This window comes from Coregonus clupeaformis, chromosome 10, assembly GCF_020615455.1.
Source record: "Coregonus clupeaformis isolate EN_2021a chromosome 10, ASM2061545v1, whole genome shotgun sequence".
NCBI lineage: Eukaryota > Metazoa > Chordata > Actinopteri > Salmoniformes > Salmonidae > Coregonus > Coregonus clupeaformis.
The window spans coordinates 918,800-941,950 of record NC_059201.1 but is presented as its reverse complement, the minus strand read 5'-3'; the positions used below and the strand labels follow the sequence as shown (position 1 = coordinate 941,950).

Genomic DNA, 23,151 nt, shown 5'->3' with positions numbered 1-23,151 from the left:
CTAATTGACCAACTTTTTTGTGAGCCGAACGCTGTCTCTCTAGAGAGATTCAATCATTCAAGACAGAAATTAAGTCAAGAACTATGTGGAATGCTGGTCTGAAGGGAGTTAGATACACACAAGGAATGTACATAACACAACGATGAGAGGGATAGACAGTTGGTGGAAGTATGCCTTCTCTACTTTGAAGAACTAGTCAAATGATTTCATCAGACAGCTCTGCAGCATAGGCTACTTAGGCAGGCTAGCTAAATAGGATGACTAAGACAGTACAGTATGGGGAGCACCTATATAACGTTACGTCTGGCTGGCAGACTGCTACTTCCTGAGTAGAGATGAAATGATGACTTTAAGGAATAATAGTCATCAAATAAAAAGGTAATATACACAACTGAAATATTGTTGGGGCGGCAGGTAGCTTAGTGGTTAAGAGCGTTGTGCCAGTAACCGAAAGGTCGCTGGTTCTAATCCCTGAGCCGACTAGGTGAAAAATCTGTCGATGTGCCCTTGAGCACTAATTGCTCCTGTACTGGATAAGAGAGTCTGCTAAATGACTAAAATGTAATGTAATCCAATATCCACACAAGCATACTGTTTAGGATAAACCTACGGTTGTGTCTGCAATGGCATCCTATGCACTATATAGTGCAGTGCACTACTATTGACCAGGGACTAGCCATAGTGACAGACCCTAGTACTGTACTTACCATCACAATAAGCCTGAGACCTAGTCCAGCCATAGTGACAGACCCTAGTACTGTACTGACCACCACAATAAGCCTGAGATCTAGTCCAGCCATAGTGACAGACCCCAGTACTGTACTGACCATCACAATAAGCCTGAGACCTAGTCCAGCCATAGTGACAGACCCCAGTACTGTACTGACCATCACAATAAACCTGAGATCTATTCCAGCCATAGTGACAGACCCTAGTACTGTACTGACCACCACAATAAACCTGAGATCTAGTCCAGCCATAGTGACAGACCCCAGTACTGTACTGACCATCACAATAAACCTGAGATCTATTCCAGCCATAGTGACAGACCCTAGTACTGTACTGACCACCACAATAAACCTGAGATCTAGTCCAGCCATAGTGACAGACCCTAGTACTGTACTGACCATCACAATAAACCTGAGATCTAGTCCAGCCATAGTGACAGACCCCAGTACTGTACTGACCATCACAATAAACCTGAGATCTATTCCAGCCATAGTGACAGACCCTAGTACTGTACTGACCACCACAATAAGCCTGAGATCTAGTCCAGCCATAGTGACAGACCCTAGTACTGTACTTACCATCACAATAAGCCTGAGATCTAGTCCAGCCATAGTGACAGACCCTAGTACTGTACTGACCATCACAATAAACCTGAGATCTCTTCCAGCCATAGTGACAGACCCTAGTACTGTACTGACCACCACAATAAGCCTGAGATCTAGTCCAGCCATAGTGACAGACCCCAGTACTGTACTTAACACCACAATAAACCTGAGATCTATTCCAGCCATAGTGACAGACCCTAGTACTGTACTGACCACCACAATAAACCTGAGATCTAGTCCAGCCATAGTGACAGACCCCAGTACTGTACTGACCATCACAATAAGCCTGAGACCTAGTCCCGCCATAGTGACAGACCCCAGTACTGTACTGACCACCACAATAAACCTGAGACCTAGTCCAACCATAGTGACAGACCCTAGTACTGTACTGACCATCACAATAAACCTGAGATCTAGTCCAGCCATAGTGACAGACCCCCATAACTGTACTGACCATCACAATAAACCTGAGACCTAGTCCAGCCATAGTGACAGACCCCAGTACTGTACTGACCACCACAATAAGCCTGAGGCCTAGTCCAGCCATAGTGACAGACCCTAGTACTGTACTGACCACCACAATAAGCCTGAGAACTAGTCCAGCCATAGTGACAGACCCCCATAACTGTACTGACCATCACAATAAACCTGAGACCTAGTCCAGCCATAGTGACAGACCCCAGTACTGTACTGACCACCACAATAAGCCTGAGGCCTAGTCCAGCCATAGTGACAGACCCCCATAACTGTACTGACCATCACAATAAACCTGAGACCTAGTCCAGCCATAGTGACAGACCCCCATAACTGTACTGACCATCACAATAAACCTGAGACCTAATCCAGCCATAGTGACAGACCCTAGTACTGTACTGACCATCACAATAAACCTGATATCTAGTCCAGCCATAGTGACAGACCTTAGTACTGTACTGACCACCACAATAAACCTGAGACCTAGTCCAGCCATAGTGACAGACCCTAGTACTGTACTGACCATCACAATAAGCCTGAGACCTAGTCCAGCCATAGTGACAGACCCCCACAACTGTACTGACTATCACAATAAGCCTGAGATCTAATCCAGCCATAGTGACAGACCCCAGTACTGTACTGACCATCACAATAAACCTGAGATCTATTCCAGCCATAGTGACAGACCCTAGTACTGTACTGACCACCACAATAAACCTGAGATCTAGTCCAGCCATAGTGACAGACCCTAGTACTGTACTGACCATCACAATAAACCTGAGATCTAGTCCAGCCATAGTGACAGACCCCAGTACTGTACTGACCATCACAATAAACCTGAGATCTATTCCAGCCATAGTGACAGACCCTAGTACTGTACTGACCACCACAATAAGCCTGAGATCTAGTCCAGCCATAGTGACAGACCCCAGTACTGTACTTAACACCACAATAAACCTGAGATCTCTTCCAGCCATAGTGACAGACCCTAGTACTGTACTGACCACCACAATAAGCCTGAGATCTAGTCCAGCCATAGTGACAGACCCCAGTACTGTACTTAACACCACAATAAACCTGAGATCTATTCCAGCCATAGTGACAGACCCCAGTACTGTACTGACCATCACAATAAACCTGAGATCTAGTCCAGCCATAGTGACAGACCCCAGTACTGTACTGACCATCACAATAAGCCTGAGACCTAGTCCCGCCATAGTGACAGACCCCAGTACTGTACTGACCACCACAATAAACCTGAGACCTAGTCCAACCATAGTGACAGACCCTAGTACTGTACTGACCATCACAATAAGCCTGAGATCTAGTCCAGCCATAGTGACAGACCCCCATAACTGTACTGACCATCACAATAAACCTGAGACCTAGTCCAGCCATAGTGACAGACCCTAGTACTGTACTGACCATCACAATAAACCTGAGATCTAGTCCAGCCATAGTGACAGACCCTAGTACTGTACTTACCACCACAATAAACCTGAGACCTAGTCCAGCTGTAGTGACGGCATGATGCACACAGACAGGGGGGACAAAGACAACAATGGAAATATATCCTATAGGTCTTTTAAAAGTGTGTGTGTTGTGTGTGTGTGTGTGTGTGTGTGTGCCTGTCTAGTCTGCTGCCTCAGCGTGACACTAGGACAATGTCAGACAGAACACAGACCTCTTCACCGTCATGGTTACCATCGTCATTGCCAAACATAGGATAGCTGTGATTTATCTGTTATGAACTGATGGTTGATGACGTACAGTGCATTCAGAAATGATTCACACACCTTGACTTTTTCCAAATGTAGTTGTGTTACAGCCTGAATTTAAAATGTAATACATTTAGATTTTGTGCCACTGGCCTACACACAATACCCCATAATGTCAAAGTGGAATTATGTTTTTAGAAATTCTTCAAAATTCATTAAGAATCAAAATATGAAATGTCTTGAGTCAATAAATATTCAACCCCCTTTGTCATGGCAAGCCTAAATTTGTTTAGGAGTAATAATTTGCTTAATCAATCAATTTCAATCAATTTTATTTTATATAGCCCTTCTTACATCAGCTAATATCTCGAAGTGCTGTACAGAAACCCAGCCTAAAACCCCAAACAGCTAGTAATGCAGGTGTAGAAGCACGGTGGCTAGGAAAAACTCCCTAGAAAGGCGAAAACCTAGGAAGAAACCTAGAGAGGAACCAGGCTATGAGGGGTGGCCAGTCCTCTTCTGGCTGTGCCGGGTGAAGATTATAACAGAACCATGCCAAGATGTTCAAAAATGTTCATAAGTGACAAGCATGGTCAAATAATAATCAGGAATAAATCTCAGTTGGCTTTTCATAGCCGATCATTAAGAGTTGAAAACAGCAGGTCTGGGACAGGTAGGGGTTCCATAACCGCAGGCAGAACAGTTGAAACTGGAATAGCAGCAAGGCCAGGCGGACTGGGGACAGCAAGGAGTCACCACGGCCGGTAGTCCCGACGTATGGTCCTAGGTGCTCAGGTCTCTCAGTTGGCTTTTCATAGCCGATCATTAAGAGTTGAAAACAGCAGGTCTGGGACAGGTAGGGGTTTCGTAACCGCAGGCAGAACAGTTGAAACTGGAATAGCAGCAAGGCCAGGCGGACTGGGGACAGCAAGGTGTCATCATGCCCGGTAGTCCTGACGTATGGTCCTAGGGCTCAGGTTCTCAGAGAGAAAGAGAGAACGAGAGAATTAGAGAGAGCATACTTAAATTCACACAGGACACTGGATAAGACAGGAGAAGTACTCCAGGTATAACCAACTAACCCCAGCCCCCCGACACATAAACTACTGCAGCATAAATACTGGAGGCTGAGACAGGAGCGGTCCGGAGACACTGTGGCCCCATCCGAAGAAACCCCGGACAGGGCCAAACAGGAAGGATATAACCCCACCCACTCTGCCAAAGCACAGCCCCCGCACCACTAGAGGGATATCCTCAACCACCAACTTACAATCCTGAGACAAGGCCGAGTATAGCCCACAGAGGTCTCCACCACAGCACAAACCAAGGGGGGGCGCCAACCCAGACAGGAAGATCACGTCAGTAACTCAACCCACTCAAGTGACGCACCCCTCCCAGGGACGGCATGAAAGAGCACCAGCAAGCCAGTGACTCAGCCCCTGCAACAGGGTTAGAGGCAGAGAACCCCAGTGGAGAGGGGAACCGGCCCGGCAGAGACAGCAAGGGCTGTTCGTTGCTCCAGAGCCTTTCCGTTCCCCTTCACACTCCTGGGCCAGACTACACTCAATCATATGACCTACTGAAGAGATAAGTCTTCAGTAAAGACTTAAAGGTTGAGACCGAGTCTGCGTCTCTCACATGGGTAGGCAGACTGTTCCATAAAAATGGAGATCTATAGGAGAAAGCCCTGCCTCCCGCTGTTTGCTTAGAAATTCTAGGGACAATTAGGAGGCCTGCGTCTTGTGACCGTAGCGTACGTATTGGTATGTACGGCAGGACCAACTCGGAAAGATAGGTAGGAGCAAGCCCATGTAACGCTGACGACTCGCACCCCTGGCTTGGTGCGAGTGGCAGGAACAGGCCGGGCTGGCGACGCGCACCGTAGGCTTGGTGCGAGTGGCAGGAACAGGCCGGGCCGGGCTGGCGACGCGCACCGTAGGCTTGGTGTAGGAGGATAGGAGGCCTGGAGTGAAGAGCGGCCACAACCCGTCCTGGCTGAATGCCTACCTTCACACACTCTGTGTGAGGCATCCGCACAGGACGTACCGGACTATGCCGGACCACTCGTGGCACAGTACGCAGCTCCGCATACCGCGGAACCTGCCCAGTCCCATGCTGCCATGCCTGAGTATGGGGAGTTGGCTCTGCTCTCCATCCAGGCTCCGCCAACCTGCCTTCTGGCCCCCCAAACCCGGTGGCCTCCTCTCCAAATCTCCCAAATCGCCCTGTGGCAGCCTCCTGCTGCCCAGTCGCCCATGCCGTGTGCCCCCCCCCTAAAACATTTTTGGGGTTGCCTCTCGTCCGTCCGACGACGACACTGTTGACGCCGTTGCTCCTCTCTCGCCAGGGCCTTAATCCTAGCCCATGGCCCTTTTCCCCTGAGCATATCCTCCCAGGACCACACTTTGCCCACCTGGGCCATCGCCAACCTCTCCAGCTCCTTCCCCGGCGCTTCCTCCCATGTCCAGTCTGCCTGCTCCTGGACACGCTGCTTGGTCCTGGTATGGTGGGATCTTCTGTCACGATCGTTCGACGGAGTAGACCAATGCGCAGCGTTAGTTGCAAACATACTTACACTTTGTTATCTTCAGTGATAATATGAACAACAAAACAACAAAACAAAACGTGCAGTCCTACGGTTTACACAACCAACACGGAAACAAACCAAACGGAAACAAGATCCCACAAACACTAAGGGAAACAGACTGTTTAAATATGGCTCCCAATCAGAGACAACCAGCAACAGCTGACACTCGTTGCCTCTGATTGGGAGCCACTCTGGCCAACATAGAAAAGCAACAACTAGAACTCCCACACAGAACATAAACACATGGAATCTACACACCCTGGCTCAACATATAGAGTCCCCAGAGCCAGGGTGTGACAACATGCATCCTGTTTGCAACAAGGCACTAAAGTAAAACTGCAAAAAATGTCCTTTATGTCCTCAATACAAAGTGTTATGTTTGGGGCAAATCCAACACAACACATCACTGAGTACCACTCTTCATATTTTCAAGCATGGTGGTGGCTACATCATGTTATGGGTATGCTTGTCAGCGGCAAGGACTAGGGAGTTTTTTAGGATAAAAATTAACGGAATAGAGCTAAGCACAGGCAAAATCCTAGAATAAAAAACCTGGTTCAGTCTGCTTTCCAACAGACACTGGGAGACAAATTCGCCTTTCAGCAGTACAATAAACTTAAACACAAGACCAAATAAACACTGGAGTTGCTTACCAAGTTACAAATTTGACTTAAATCGGCTTAGAAATCTATGGCAAGACCTGAAAAATGGATGTCTAGCAATCATCAACAACCAACTTGACAGAGCTTGAAGAATTTAAAAAATAATAATATGCAAATGTTGTACAATCCAGGTGTGCAAAGTTCATAGAGACCTACCCAGAAAGACTCACAGCTGTAATCGCTTCCAAAAGGAGTATACCATGTATTGACTCAGGGGTGTGAATACTTATGTAAATTAGATATTTCTGTATTTCATTTTCAATACATTTGCATAATGACAAAGTGTTTTCACTTTGTCATTATGGGGTATTGAGTGTAAATGGGTGGGAGAAAAAATTTGATTTAATCCATTTTGAATTCAGGCTGTAACACAACAAAACATGGAATAAGTCAAGGGGTATGAATACTTTCTGAAGGCACAGTATTTATCTTACTTCAGCAGGAGTAGGGTAGTTATGTTGGTTGCCATTTTGACTGATTTTCCCATTATTTCTCCAATATCTCCACTACAGTTAGACTGTGGTTCTGTTATGAAGATGCATAATTCTTTCCCAGACACTAGAGAATACCTTATCTGGATGCATCTCAAATTTCACCCTATTCCCTTTATAGTGCACTACTTTTAACCAGAGCCCTATGGCACCTAGTCAAAAGTAGTGCACTAAATAGTGAATAGGGTGTCATTTGGGCTACCCAAATGTCTTACTGTAAAGTCAGAGAAAATGTGGGTTGTACATGATAGATTTCAGTCAAATGTTGCATAGTAGATATGAGAAGTAGGCTTCTACTGAGGTTTCAGAGTTGTGACTGATGATGATGATGATGATGATGAGGTGGAGAAAGAGGGAGAAGAGGAGGAAGAGGAGAAAGAGAAGGAACAGGTGGAGGAAGTGAGTGACCAATACCACAACAACAACAACCACAGTTGAGTCACGCATTAGTTCTAAGTGTCCACTTCAGTGCAGCTTTAGCAGCGGCTAAAATGCTACGAAGCTCAGAATAACTCCCATTGAACCTACGCTGCGTTCTTCCACTTACTACTCAGCCAATCTCTAAGTAGGTTGAATGAGGGGAATTTAACTTTATTATATTCCACTCTTAAAGTTGAATGGCACTAACGTACAAAAAAAAAAGACAGTCAAAGGCTTTGGGCAATGGGAGGCTTCAAGATTCCATTTGAGTACCTGCCTGATCTTTACCATTGACATGTGAGATGTGGGGAGCTGAGAGAGAGAGAGAGAGAGAGAGAGAGAGAGAGAGAGAGAGAGAGAGAGAGAGAGAGAGAGAGAGAGAGAGAGAGAGAGAGAGAGAGAGAGAGAGAGAGAGAGAGAGAGAGAGAGAGAGAGAGAGAGAGAGAGAGAGAGAGAGAGAGAGAGAGAGAGAGAAAGAGAAAGAAAGAAAGAAAGAAAGAAAGAAAGAAAGAAAGAAAGAAAGAAAGAAAGAAAGAAAGAAAGAAAGAAAGAAAGAGAGAGGAAGACAGACCGAGAGAGTGAGGAAGCCTCGGGATGTGAGAGAGCGAGAGAGTGAGTGAGAAATACAGAGAGAGAGAAAGAAATAGAGAGAGACAGAGAGAAAGAGAGCGAGAGAAAGATAGACAGAGAAAGTGAGTAGGCCTTAGGATGAGAGAGAGAGACAGACAGACAGAGCGAGTGAGTAGGCTTCGGGACTAGAGGAGAGCGAGAGGACTCTGTCAAGTCTCATTCACTCTGATTTTAATGGAAATCCCGGAGAAGGCGATAAGATGCTCCCGAATCGGGCCCATTTGGATTTAATTCCAGCCTCTCCAAAGTTTTTTAACTTTAATGTAGCTTCTTTAGGTGCCAGCTGCTGACAACATCGATTTCGCGTTAAGCCCCGGTGTCCGAAGTGGTTTGCCTTCCCTTCCAAATTGACAGAGACATCTATTTTCTCCTCTTCTCCCTCTTCTTCTGTCAGAGTCTTCCATCACACCAGGAATAATTGAGAATTAATTATAGAAAGAGAGAGGAAAGGAGGAGCGGTAAATCTAACTGGCTGTGTTCCCCAACTTCCTCACGGAGGCCCATCAGTTGTAATGTGTGTGGCCGCCAGGGCTGGACGGATGATGGAGGAAGTCGATGCGGGACGAAGACAGGAATGTCAGGATGCGTCACTGGCTGTCGCGGCGCACAAAGACTGACAGAACTCCTTCACACTAAGACAGACCTACTTCTAAAGGCAGACCCTGATGAAGACAGACAGACCTACCTCTAAAGGCAGACCCTGATGAAGACAGACAGACCTACATCTAAAGGTAGACCCTGATGAAGACAGACAGACCTACCTCTAAAGGCAGACCCTGATGAAGACAGACAGACCTACCTCTAAAGGCAGACCCTGATGAAGACAGACAGACCTACTTCTAAAGGCAGACCCTGATGAAGACAGACAGACCTACATCTAAAGGTAGACCCTGATGAAGACAGACAGACCTACCTCTAAAGGCAGACCCTGATGAAGACAGACAGACCTACCTCTAAAGGCAGACCCTGATGAAGACAGACAGACCTACCTCTAAAGGCAGACCCTGATGAAGACAGACAGACCTACCTCTAAAGGCAGACCCTGATGAAGACAGACAGACCTACCTCTAAAGGTAGACCCTGATGAAGACAGACAGACCTACCTCTAAAGGCAGACCCTGATGAAGACAGACAGACCTACCTCTAAAGGCAGACCCTGATGAAGACAGACAGACCTACCTCTAAAGGCAGACCCTGATGAAGACAGACATACCTACCTCTAAAGGCAGACCCTGATGAAGACAGACAGACCTACCTCTAAAGGCAGACCCTGATGAAGACAGACCGACCTACCTCTAAAGGCAGACCCTGATGAAGACAGACAGACCTACCTCTAAAGGCAGACCCTGATGAAGACAGACAGACCTACCTCTAAAGGTAGACATGTTTCTATCTCTTATGCAGGAATGAGAAGAAAAAGAAGAAGGGAAGAGGAGAAATAAGAAAAAATGTGACGGGATACAATGATCTATTGCCGGGGCTGTTGGAAGTTAATGAAATAGCCGGTGTAGTTACTAAAGCCAGGCTGGGGGCCTGGAGCTGAAAGGAGAGTGGAACACATCTCAGGAACCAGCTCGTGTTCATTTGAAGGTGGTCCTGTAACAGCAGGGAGAGAGACTGTGTTTGAAAGTCTAACCACGGTTGACTTGTTTAGGACGTGTCACACAAACCGGTTACACTTCAGCAGCGGCCCATAGTGCTTAGAATGCAAATAACACGAAGGGAGGGGGGACATCATGGAGTTGGATAGAGGGTGCACTTGGCCCAAAGCCTGAAGTGGAAGTGGGTATTGAAAAGACAGGAGATGAGACCCTTTCTGACCTCTAACCTGTGACCTCTCGCCTGCCCCAGATGCATTATGGGTGCAAATAACACGATGGGAGGGGTGACATCATGGAGTTGGATAGAGGTTGCACAGGAGATGAGACCCTATCTAACTATATGGGGGGGGCGGGGGGACATCTACTTATCACACTGTCCTCTAACCTGTGACCTCTCGCCTGCTCCAGATGCATTATGGGTCACCTAGCAACAAGGAAGTCTAATAGAGATTGAAGTTGTGCTTTAGGAGTTAGGAGTGAGTAAGTTACCTTCTAAATGCCACTCACATTTACTATGAGACGACAGGCTCTTCCCAAAACCATCCCTCCCTCCCCCTAAAATAAAAGAAGAAAAAAAAAGAAAAAAAGAAAGAAGAAGACAACAAAGAAGTCAGAACTTGGGTTGTTCTTTTTTTCATTCTTTGTGTTCTACGCTAATCAGTCTCAGCTAACGCCGCTTTTCTTTCCGAGTTAATTACAGAGCTAATGACAAGGTACGCTCCAGTGAAGGCTCGACAGCGCGCGGGGCCACAGACCGACGGGCAGACAGACAGAGACCGAGAGACAGACAGACAGATAACAGGCACCTCGTCATTACCGCAGCGTTAACGAGGTAACATCTCTCCCCCAAATAAGTGAAGAGGAGAACAAAGCTGGACAAGGTTGCGTTGATTGATGGCGCTTAATGAACTTCTGCTACTAGTATCGGTATTGTAGCCCCCCTAAAACACACACACACACACACACACTCCCACCCCAACACACTCCCACCCCAACACCCCCACCTGACTCCCTTCTCCCCCCCCTCTCACCTCTCCTTCTGATGACTGGAGCAACAGGTCTTTCCGGCAGGAGGCCTTGAAGTCGCCCACCCCCGCGTTGACCTCCACCCCTCTGGGAGCCTCCAGACTCAGGGTCCTGGTGGGAGACTCCAGCCTGCAGAGAACCAGACATCCAGGGATTCAATTAGACAACAAATCACTTTAGATTCAATGCATGGGTGACTTGAATGATCAACAATGAAAACATACTATACAATTCGAATGTAAGTCGCAGATCGAAAAAATTACTTATGTGAAACTTTTTTTAAAGAGGCATTTCTCTAAAAGTATTACACAGATCTAGCTGAGAGGATTTGATTGGACTGTGATGTGAAAGGGAGACACACACACACACACACACACCACACACACACAGTGATACACAGGCACATTAGTACACATACTTTCTCACTGTTCCTCTCTCTTTCTGTCACACAAACACACACACACACAGACGGAAGCCTGGATGGGAAGTCTCCCTGTGGACTGAGCGGTCATCTGGTCCACTGGTCCATCAGGTTAGCTGGTAAAACAGGCCTCGGATAATTAACCACCTGACAGAAATGAATATATTGACTTAACGATCCCTCCTTCCAACTTCTCCGCAAAAAACCTTCACAGCCTCTTTCTCTAACACAGTCAGAATATCATACAATATCTATGAATAGCTCTGGTACTTTGGGCCGTTTTAAAAGAGGAATTCAATCACGCCATTGATTTTCTGTTGCTGCTCTGGCTACTGTTTCGCCCGGTGATTCGGAGACAAAAAAAACATATAAAGATTCCATCCATCCAGACAGCCAGGGCCTTGGTGGTGATTCTTTATATGAAAAGATACCCGAGTCAGACTGTAGGTCTTATCGGTCCAGTTCATTATCCTGCGGGAGCAGCCTTCCTGCCGGCGAGGAGATCCGCCTTGACCTTCAACGCCGTCCGCCGAGGCGCGTTTTATGAGGCGGCCATATTTGTTATAACGAGGGAATGCATCAACACAGTTATCGGCTTCATTTGTCAACTTTTAAAAGCTTGGTGGGGGGTGGGGGGGGTAATCTAATAATAGTGGTGGCGCATACACATTGTAAAGTAGTGAGTTAGGGTGTGATATAGACAGAAACCTTAGACAGCAAAACTCATCACTTTCTCCATGGAGGTTTCAGTCACAATATAACTTTGATGTTTTCCAGGAGTGTTGACATTCACCTTGGCCTTTCTCCTTTAATGGCCCTGATGCCCTGTTGCCATCTTACCATTTGAGATCTGAACCCATGACCTTTTCGCAAAAAAATAAAACCCACATCACCCTTCTGTGTCGCCGGTCGGGGCGACATAAATTGTTTAAAGTGTCAGAGCACACTGAGCGATACAAAGGTGTCGTCTGGCAGGAAGAGTGAGCCGACTTTAACGATGAGAAATGGTTGGAAAATGACATTTTCAAGCCTCCGTGACTTTTGTGACTACTTTTTTAAGTCCCCCATCTCTAAGAGTAGTTATATCCCGTGCTAAACTTGCTCCATGAATCTCTCAGAGTAAAAGAACAGGTGAGAGCCTTCAACTGTTTTAAAAGTTCTAAAACTCACAACACTTGTCACAGAGAGACAGGTATGGGGATGACTCGGAACTATGGGTAATGGAGTATACTGGGTACATGGGGGGGTTATGATCACTGAAAAGTAAATGTTGCATTTCGTAAAACTCAGAGTACTTCAATCCGGACGCCAGTCAGGTGGAAAATAGTGTGTAGGCATGTGTGAGACTGTGTGTGTGTGTCTGTGTGTATGTGTGTGTGTGCCCGCAAGGTGAGAGAAGCAGGAAGGTCAGCTGAAGATGTTTCAAGCCTTCTCCTTCACATTTACAATCTAATGCAACGTGACCCTGTTTCTAACCATGATCCATCCAGTATAACCTACTACTAACTACAGTAGATTCCCTGACAAATCCTTGGGTTGGGTCAAAAAACGAAGAAAAAAAAACATTCAGGTCCCGCCCGTCTGCGGCTGTGAAATGTAGCCCGGGAAATTGCAAATGGCAGTGAGACCCTGGGAAAAAATTTAAGCAATTTCATGGCTCCATGCATCCCATCGGTGATAATTTAATCAATAGTGAAAAGACTGGGGTCCGTCCTTCATTTCTGCCCGGGCAGCTGACGTGACGTACCCGACGGATGGGTGGCAGAACTGTTTGCGTGTTTGCGGAAAGAGAGAGCGAAGAACAGAGAGAGATAAAGAGAGAGAGAGACAGAGAGAGACAGAGAGTGATAAAGAGAGTGAGAGAGAGAGACAGAGAGAGAGATATAAAGAGAGATAAAGACAGTGAGAGAGAAATAAAGAGAGATAAAGACAGTGAGAGAGAGAGAGAGAGAGAGAGAGAGAGAGAGAGAGAGAGAGAGAGAGAGAGATAAAGAGAGAGAGACAACACACATTACCAGTCAAAAGTTTGGACACCTACTCATTCAAGGGTTTGAGTAGATGTGTCCAAACTTTGGACTGGTACTGTATGTGCCTTCGGAAAGTATTCAGCCACCTTGACTTTTTCCACATTTTGTTAGGTTACAGCCTTATTCTAAAATTGATTAAATTGTTTTTTTTCTCTCATCAATCTACACACAATACCCCATAATGTCAAAGCAAAAAAAGGCGATTCTAGCCTTGAGTCTTTTTGGGTATGATGCTACAAGCTTGGCACATCTGTTTTGGGGAGTTTCTCCCATTCTTCTCTGCATATCCTCTCAAGCTCTGTCAGGTTGGTATTGGGAGCATCGCTGCACAGCTATTTTCAGGTCTCTCCAGAGATGTTTGATCGGGTTCAAGTCTGGGCTCTGGCTGTGCCACTCAAGGATATTGAGAGACTTGTCCTGAAGCCACTCCTGTGTTGTCTTGGCTGTGTGCTTAGGGTCGTTTTCCTGTTGGAAGGTGAAACTTCGCCCCAGTCTGAGGTCCTGAGCGCTCTGGAGCAGGTTTTCATCAAGGATCTCTCTGTACTTTGCTCCGTTCATCTTTGCCTCAATCCTGACTAGTCTCCCAGTCCCTGCCGCTGAAAAACTACCACCATGCTTCACCGTAGGGATGGTGACAGGTTTCCTCCAGGAGTGACGCTTGGCATTCAGGCCAAAGAGTTCAATCTTGGTTTCATCAGACCATAGAATCTTGTTTCTCATGGTCTGAGAGTCTTTGGGTGCCTTTTTGGTAAACTCCAAGCGGGCTGTCATGTGCCTTTTACTGAGGAGTGGCTTCCGTCTGGCCACTCTACCATAAAGGCCTGATTGGTGGAGTGCTGCAGAGATGGTTGTCCTTCTGGAAGGTTCTCCCATCTCCACAGAGGAACTCTACAGCTCTGTCAGAGTGACCATCAGGTTTTGGTCACCTCCCTGACCAAGGCCCTTCTCCCCCATTACTCAGTTTGGCCGAGTCTTGGTGGTTCCAAACTTCTTCCATTTAAGAATGATGGAAGCCACTGTGTTCTTCGGGACCTTCAATGCTGCAGAAATGTTTTGGTACCCTTTCCCAGATCTATGTCTCGACACAATCCTGTCTCGGAGCTCTACGGACAATTCCTTCGCCCTCATGGCTTGGTTTGTGCTCTGACATGCACTGTCAACTGTAGGACCTTATATAGACAGCTGTGCGCCTTTCCAAATCATGTCGAATCAATTGAATTTACCACAGGTGGACTCCAATCAAGTTCCAGAAACATCTCAAGGATGATCAATGGAAACAGGATGCACCTGAGCTCAATTTCGAGTCTCATAGCGAAGTGTCTGAATACTTATGCAAATAAGTCTAAAAACCTGTCTACACCCTCAAAGTTGTAGTCACTGAGCTCTTCAGTAAGGTCATTCTACTGCCAATATTTGTCTATGGAGATTGCATGGCTGTGTGCTCGATTCCATACACCTGTCAGCAACGTGTGTGGCTGAAATAGCCAAATCCACTAATTTGAAGGGGTGTCCACATACTTTTGTATATATAGTGTATATACACCCTCAAATCAGTAGTTAAGTACTACTTTTATTATACAAAAGCTTCCAGTCAGTCTCTCGTCACATTTACATAAAACATCCTCATTCGTCTGTCCTAATATGGACACCATACTTCTTATACTCAGACTATGTCCTAATATGGACACCGTACCCATCATATCCAAGATGGCGTAGCAGTGCGGTCGTGTTCTTTGTTGTGTGTCCGTGTAAATAGCCCGTATTTTGTATTTTTTTGTATTTTTTGTACTTATTTCCCTATCACACTTTTCATCCTTCTACATAATATACTTTCCTGCAACCCGCCTCACTCAATGTGGAACGGATTCTATTATTGACTTACCTTTTATCTAGAATCTCCAGTTGAAACTAGCTAGCCAGCTAACTAGCTACTTGCTATTAGCCACCATTAGCGGTTTTCACCCAGAACATCGGATTTTCTGCCGGAATAACTGAATCACTACACATTAACACCGGATCGCAACTAGCTAGCCGCAACCGGATGGATGTTACTGTTGGCTAATAACCGCTGCCCCCGAAGCAAGCACCAGTTAGCCTCGAGCTAGCCTCGAGCCAGGCCCATATTCCGGCTATCTACCTCTCTGTCTACCGGATGGGAGTAGCCAGCTAACTAGCTACTTGCTATTAGCCACCGTTAGCGGTTTTTCACCATTGTCCGTGGCCTGCACTACCTACCAGCCATCTCTAGCCTGGACTATTATTGGCCAGTCTGCACTGTCTGCACAGCGCTTTATCGACCCAGAACATATCGTTTTTTCTGCCGGAATCACTGAATCACTGGACCTTTAATACCGGATCATCGCAACTAGCTAGCTGCAACCAAATGGATGTAGTTGTTGGCTAATCAGCCCTGAGCTAGCCTCGAGCCAGGCCCATCTCCCGGCTATCTACCTCTCTGTCAACCGGACGGGACCTCCTAGTGTTGACACGGAGCCCCGCCGATCCAACACGATTGGTCTGCCGACGAAATCGTCGGATGTGGTTTCAACAGGCTTTCTGTTACGACGTCGACCACGAAGATCCATCTGCTAGCCCCGGCCCGCTAGCACACGCAAGCCGTGGCCTCTTGCTCACCAGTGCTGTAGAGGCCCCCGAACTACCTCCGAACTCTCCTATTGCTGTTCACCGGACCTTATGATAACTCAGCTATACAGCTGATGCCTGCTGGACTGTTCCTTTATACGGAACCGCATCCTGTTTATGTTTAGCCTCAGCCCAAACTTTGTCGCCATTACCAGCTGTTGTCTTAGCTCTCTCGAATAACACCTGTGATTGTTTTATGCCTCTCTCCCATGTCAATATGCCTTGCTTATTGCTGTTTCGGTTATTTCTTATTGTACTATTTCACTGTAGATCCCCCAGCCCAGCTCAACCTGCCTTAGATAGCTCCTTTGTCCCACCCCACATACACGCAGAGACCGACTCAAATCGGTGCCTCCAGTGATGCTATCTCTTTCATCGTTACCCAACGCTTAGGTTTACCTCCACTGTACTCATATCCTTCCATATCCTTGTCTGTACATAATTCCCTGAATCTACAACGCCCGGAAATCTGCCCCTTTTTTTCTCTGTACCCAACGCACTAGAAGCCTTTAGCCATATCCTTGTTCTACTCCTCCTCTGTTCCTCTGGTGATGTAGAGGTTAACCCAGGCCCTGTAGCCACCAGTATCACTCCTACTCCCCAGGCGTTATCATTTGTTGACTTCTGTAACCGTAAAAGCCTTGGTTTCTTGCACGTTAACATCCGAAGCCTCCTCCCTAAGTTTGAGTTATTCACTGCGTTAGCACACTCCGCCAACCCTGATGTTCTAGAAGTGTCTGAATCCTGGCTTAGGAAGGCCACCAAATATTCAGAAATGTCCATCCCCAACTACAACATTTTCCGTCTCGATAGAACTGCCAAAGGGGGTGGGGTTGCAATCTACTGTAGAGATAGCCAGCAGAGCTCTATTGTACTATCCAGGTCTGTGCCCAAACAGTTTGAGCTTCTACTTCTAAAAATCCACCTTTCCAGAAATAAGTCTCTCACTGTTGCCGCTTGCAACAGACCCCCATCAGCCTCGAGCTGTGCCCTGGACACCATATGTGAACTGATTGTCCCCCATTTATCCTCAGAGTTCGTCCTGCTTGGTGACCTAAACTGGGATATGCTTAACACCCCGGCCAACCTACAATCTAAACTAGATGCCCTCAATCTCAAATTATCAACGAACCTACCAGGTACAATCCTAAATCTGTAAACATGGGCACCCTCATAGATATCATCCTGACAAATGTACCCTCTAAATACACCTCCGCTATCTTCAACCAGGATCTCAGCGATCACTGCCTTATTGCCTGCGTCCGTAATGGGTCCGCGGTCAAACGACCACCCCTCATCACTGTCAAACGCTCCCTAAAACACTTTAGCGAGCAGGCTTTTCTAATTGACCTGGCCCGGGTATCCTGGATGGATATTGACCTCATTCCGTCAGTAGAGGATGCCTGGTTGTTCTTTAAAAGTGCTTTCTTAAATAAGCATGCCCCATTCAAAAAATTCAGAACTAAAAACAGATATAGCCCCTGGTTCTCCTCAGACTTGACTGCCCTTGACCAGCACAAAAACATCCTGTGGCGTACTGCATTAGCATTGAACAGCCCCCGCGATATGCAACTTTTCAGGGAAGTCAGAAACAAATATACACAATCAGTTAGGAAAGCAAAGGCTAGCTTTTTCAAACAGAAATTTGCATCCTGTAGCACTAACTCCAAAAAGTTTTGGGACACTGGAAAGTCCATGGAAAATAAGTGCACCTCCTCCCAACTGCCCACTGCACTGAGGCTAGGAAACACTGTCACCACCGATAAATCTACATAATCGAGAATTTCAACAACTGCTGGCCTGCTTTCCACCTCCTCCCCGTCCCCCTCCGCTGCAACTTGCCAATGCCCCCCCCGCTTCTCCTTCACACAAATTCAGACAGCTGATGTTCTGAAAGAGCTGAAAAATCTGGACCCCTACAAATCAGCTGGGCTAGACAATCTGGACCCTCTCTTTCTAAAAATAGCCGCCGAAATTGTCGCAACCCCTATTACTAGCCTGTTCAACCTCTCTTTCGTAACGTCTGAGATCCCCAGAGATTGGAAAGCTGCCGCGGTCATCCCCCTCTTCAAAGGGGGTGACACTCTAGATCCAAACTGTACAGACCTATATCCATCCTGCCCTGCCTTTCGAAAGTATTTGAAAGCCAAGTTAACAAACAGATCACCGACCATTTTACACCCTACCTTCTCGCTTGCAATCGGTTTCGCTGTTTTGCACCACTCAAGGTCCTCGCAATCGATAAAAGACAGTACTGCGCAGCCGACTTCATCGACCTGGCCAAGGCTTTCGACTCTGTCAACCACCGCATTCTTATTGGCAGACTAAATAGCCTTGGTTTCTCTAATGACTGCCTCGCCTTGTTCACCAACTACTTCTCAGATAGAGTTCAATGTGTCAAATCGGAGGGCCTGTTGTCTGGACCTCTGGCTGTCTCTATGGGGGTGCCACAGGGTTCAATTCTCGGGCTGACTCTATTCTCTGTTTATATCAATGATGTGGCTCTTGCTGCTGGTGACGCTCGGATCCACCTCTATGCGGACGACACCATTTAGTATACATCTGGTCCTTCATTCAACCTCCAAACGAGCTTCAACGCCATACAACACTCCTTCCGTAGCCTCCAACTGCTCTTAAACACTAGTAAAACTAAATTCATGCTCTTCAACCGAACGCTGCTTGCACCTGCCCACCTGACAAGAATCACTACTCTCGGCGGGTTTGACCTAGAGTATTTTGACAACTATTAATACCTAGATGTCTGGTTAGACTGTAAACTCTCCTTCCAGACTCACATTAAGCATCTCCAATCAAAAGTTAGATCTAGAATCGGCTTCCTATTTCGCAACAAAGCCTCCTTCACTCATGCTGCCAAACATGCCCTCGTAAAACTGACTATCCTACCGATCCTTGACTTCGGCGATGTCATTTACAAAATAGCCTCCAACACTCTACTCAGCAAATTGGATGTAGTCTATCACAGTGCCATCCGTTTTGTCACCAAAGCCCCATATACTACCCACCATTGTGACCTGTACGCTCTTGTTGGCTGGCCCTCACTACATATTCGTCGCCAAACCCACTGGCTCCAGGTCATCTATAAATCACTGCTAGGCAAATCCCCGTCTTATCTTAGCTCACTGGTCACCATAGCAACACCCACCCGTAGTCTGCGTTCCAGCAGGTATATCTCACTGGTCATCCCCAAAGCCAACACCTCCTTTGGCCGCCATTCCTTCCAGTTCTCTGCTGCCAATGACTGGAACAAACTGTAAAAATCTCTGAAGCTGGAGACTCTTATCTCCCTCACTAACTTTAAGCGTCAGTTGTCAGAGCAGCTTACCGATCACTGCACCTGTACACAGCCATACTGAAATTAGCCCACCCAACTACCTCATCCCCATATTGTTATTTATTTAGCTAATTTGTACCCCAGTATCTCTATTTGCACATAATCTTTTGCACATCTATCATTCCAGTGTTAATTACGAAATTGTAACTATTTATGCACTATGGCCTATTTATTTATTGCCTTACCTCCATAATTTACTACATTCGCACACACTGTATATATATTTTCTGTTGTATTTTTGACTTTATGTTTTGTTTACCCCATATGTAACTCTGTGCTGTTGTTTTTATCGCACTGCTTTGCTTTATCTTGGCCAAGTCGCAGTTGTAAATGAGAACTTGTTCTCAACTGGCTTACCTGGTTAAATAAAGGTTAAATAAAACATTTACAAAATATCCAGTAATAACCGCCAACTGAAACACCAGGCTACGCTCTCAGAGGCCAGCAGCTCTTACACGGCTAGCAACACAATCAGAACAAGGCATAAGCAGCTCTTTAACTTCCCATGGTGCACTGGGGCTCCCTGCTGAGAGCGTGAGTGGCTCAAAGCGGTCACAGACCACTGTGAGAGGGCTGACACATCCCGGGGTGAAAACAAACAGATTGTATTGAAGTGGAACTACTAGGGTGAGAGTAGGAACAACAAGCTGATATGTGAGCAGCCAGACTTAGACACCTTTAGGGTTGGAGAATTGCGGTAACTTTCCCAAAATTCCCAGGTTTTCTTGAGCATTTTGGGAAATTTACCGGAATGTTTCAACCCTAGATCTCTTTCAACATAGGCTTTTAGGGCATGTTCTCTGAACCTAGAGATTCTCTATTCCTTTTCAGTCCAGGAATAGGCTTAATAAGTGTCTGGGAAACCGGCCCACAATAGACCAGGGGTTTGCAGCTACTAGGTATGCAGGCTTTTGTTCCTGCCCAGCATTAACGCACCTGATCCAAATAGTCAACTCACTAACAGTCTGGACCATAATTAGCTGAACCAGGTGTTTTAGAGCAGGGCCAGAAGAAAAGCCTGCACAGCCATTACATCCAGTCAGTCATGTGGTCAGGAGAAACATATGCTTCATATTTGATGAGCTGGAAATACTAGTATTTTTGAATTGGGTAAAGAAAAACGAATTGAGAAAGAAACTATATGTGGTTTTTATCTCCCATTACATCCAAGCTTGAGGGAATCTGTTGTACTACTGCATGCACCCCTCTGAGCGACCATATGCTGACTCATACTGCCTCCTGCTAGGAGAAGAGACACCACTGTTCCTCTGCCTGAAATGCCTGTCAGGTGGTCTAAAAATACGGATGAAAACACTTCCCTTAAAGACAAGATAAAAGAGAGGGAGAAAAGGAGGACAGGAGGAAAAGAGAGGAAAGGAGGACAGGAGGACAGGAGGAAAGGAGAGGATGACTGTTCCTGGAGTGGGACTAAAACGTCAGGTGCTTTTAAGGATGTGACATTTCGAGAGAGAGAGAGAGAGAGAGAGAGAGAGAGAGAGAGAGAGAGAGAGAGAGAGAGAGAGAGAGAGAGAGAGAGAGAGAGAGAGAGAGAGAGAGAGAGAGAGAGGAGGGAGAAAAAGAGTGAAAGAGAGAGAGATAAAATGGGTAATCCGACCAAGCTGCTCACATTATTCTATCTGTGCTTGATGTGTGAGAGAGACAGAGAAGAGAGAGAACAAGAGAGAGAGAGGGATGATGAGGGAGCCATAACAATGTGACATATTGTTCCACATACAGTTTCATTGCGTCTTCCCCTGTTCTCACGTGGTGATGGAGAATCTTACTACATTCTCTCACTCAGCACAGAAAATAAAATGCTGGGTCAGATGTAAGGTATTTGTGAAGACAGCACAAGGCCTCTCTCCCCTCTCTCTTTCCTTCTCTCCGTCCCTCTTCTCTAATTCTCTCTCACCCCCCTTGCCTCCCTCCTTCCTTCTATCCCTACCTCCCTCCTTCTCCATCTCTCTCCCCCACTCTCTCCTCCCCCCCCTCCCCCTTTCTCTCTACACCACCTTTCCGGTCTCACCATTCCCCCAGCCAGACAAGTCAACTCTGCGTCTCCTCCTCCCAGTGGCACTAAAGCCTGGAGTACCAGGCTCAGTCCCAGGCTCCCTGGGAGGATGGTTGAAGTGAAACGACACATAACGTCTGAAAGGCCGCTAGCTAAATCAGTGCATGCTTCACAAGAAATCAATGGTTCAGGCTTCTGGGGGGCTCAGTCAATCTGGCCCATGCAGCTCACCTCTGGTGTGAGTCTATACGCTATAGAAGAGGATGATAGGGAAGATATTCTGCTGTGGGAGGCTGGATTCATATATCCACTTCTAGCTAAAGTGGTTGGTGGGGTAATAGAAAGTATTAAAACCACTGTGAAGCATTATAACTGGGGCCAGTAGGTTTAGGATAAGGATATTCTAGGGTGGATATTCTAGGGTGGATATTCTAGGGTGGATATGCTGCTATGTGAGGCTGGATTGGCATCCACTTTTTCCTATCTGTAGTGGTTGTTTCACTTTCTAAAGGTATCAATAGCATGGCATTAAAACTAGGGTAGGAAAAACTCAGACATTCAGTTAGGGGTCGGCCCATAACTTGAGATCTGTAGCAATTGGAGATTTACCAGTGTATGCCCATGAATCTCCAGGTAGGATCTGAGTCAATAACTAGGGCCAGAAGTTACTAACACCATGAACACCAATGAGGCCTATGATATAGGTTTTGGCTGAAATACCACTTAGCATTGGTTTGGCTATACCTTTTTAGTAAGGATTCACTCTCTGTATACAAAAGTTCATGTTACAGAACAGCAATATACACTGCTCAAAAAAATAAAGGGAACACTTAAACAACACAATGTAACTCCAAGTCAATCACACTTCTGTGAAATCAAACTGTCCACTTAGGAAGCAACACTGATTGACAATAAATGTCACATGCTGTTGTGCAAATGGAATAGACAACAGGTGGAAATTATAGGCAATTAGCAAGACACCCCCAATAAAGAAGTGGTTCTGCAGGTGGTGACCACAGACCACTTCTCAGTTCCTATGCTTCCTGGCTGATGATTTGGTCACTTTTGAATGCTGGCGGTGCTTTCACTCTAGTGGTAGCATGAGACGGAGTCTACAACCCACACAAGTGGCTCAGGTAGTGCAGCTCATCCAGGATGGCACATCAATGCGAGCTGTGGCAAGAAGGTTTGCTGTGTCTGTCAGCGTAGTGTCCAGAGCATGGAGGCGCTACCAGGAGACAGGCCAGTACATCAGGAGACGTGGAGGAGGCCGTAGGAGGGCAACAACCGCTATCTCCGCCTTTGTGCAAGGAGGAGCAGGAGGAGCACTGCCAGAGCCCTGCAAAATGACCTCCAGCAGGCCACAAATGTGCATGTGTCTGCTCAAACGGTCAGAAACAGACTCCATGAGGGTGGTATGAGGGCCCGACGTCCACAGGTGGGGGTTGTGCTTACAGCCCAACACCATGCAGGACGTTTGGCATTTGCCAGAGAACACCAAGATTGGCAAATTCGCCACTGGCGCCCTGTGCTCTTCACAGATGAAAGCAGGTTCACACTGAGCACATGTGACAGACGTGACAGAGTCTGGAGACGCCGTGGAGAACGTTCTGCTGCCTGCAACATCCTCCAGCATGACCGGTTTGGCGGTGGGTCAGTCATGGTGTGGGGTGGCATTTCTTTGGGGGGCCGCACAGCCCTCCATGTGCTCGCCAGAGGTAGCCTGACTGCCATTAGGTACCGAGATGAGATCC

At 46.6% G+C, this 23,151-nt stretch overlaps 1 protein-coding gene across 2 annotated transcripts in view; it reads right to left on the bottom strand.

Annotated features, from left to right (window-relative positions):
* The window catches only part of LOC121574693 (zeta-sarcoglycan), a 270,473-nt gene that overhangs the window by 7,230 nt on the left and 240,092 nt on the right, over positions 1-23,151 (bottom strand). For both annotated transcript variants that reach the window (XM_045222803.1, XM_045222802.1), the window contains exon 7: positions 10,949-11,072. In XM_045222803.1, the coding sequence (XP_045078738.1) occupies positions 10,949-11,072 (124 nt within the window). The remainder of the gene's footprint in view (positions 1-10,948; positions 11,073-23,151) is intronic.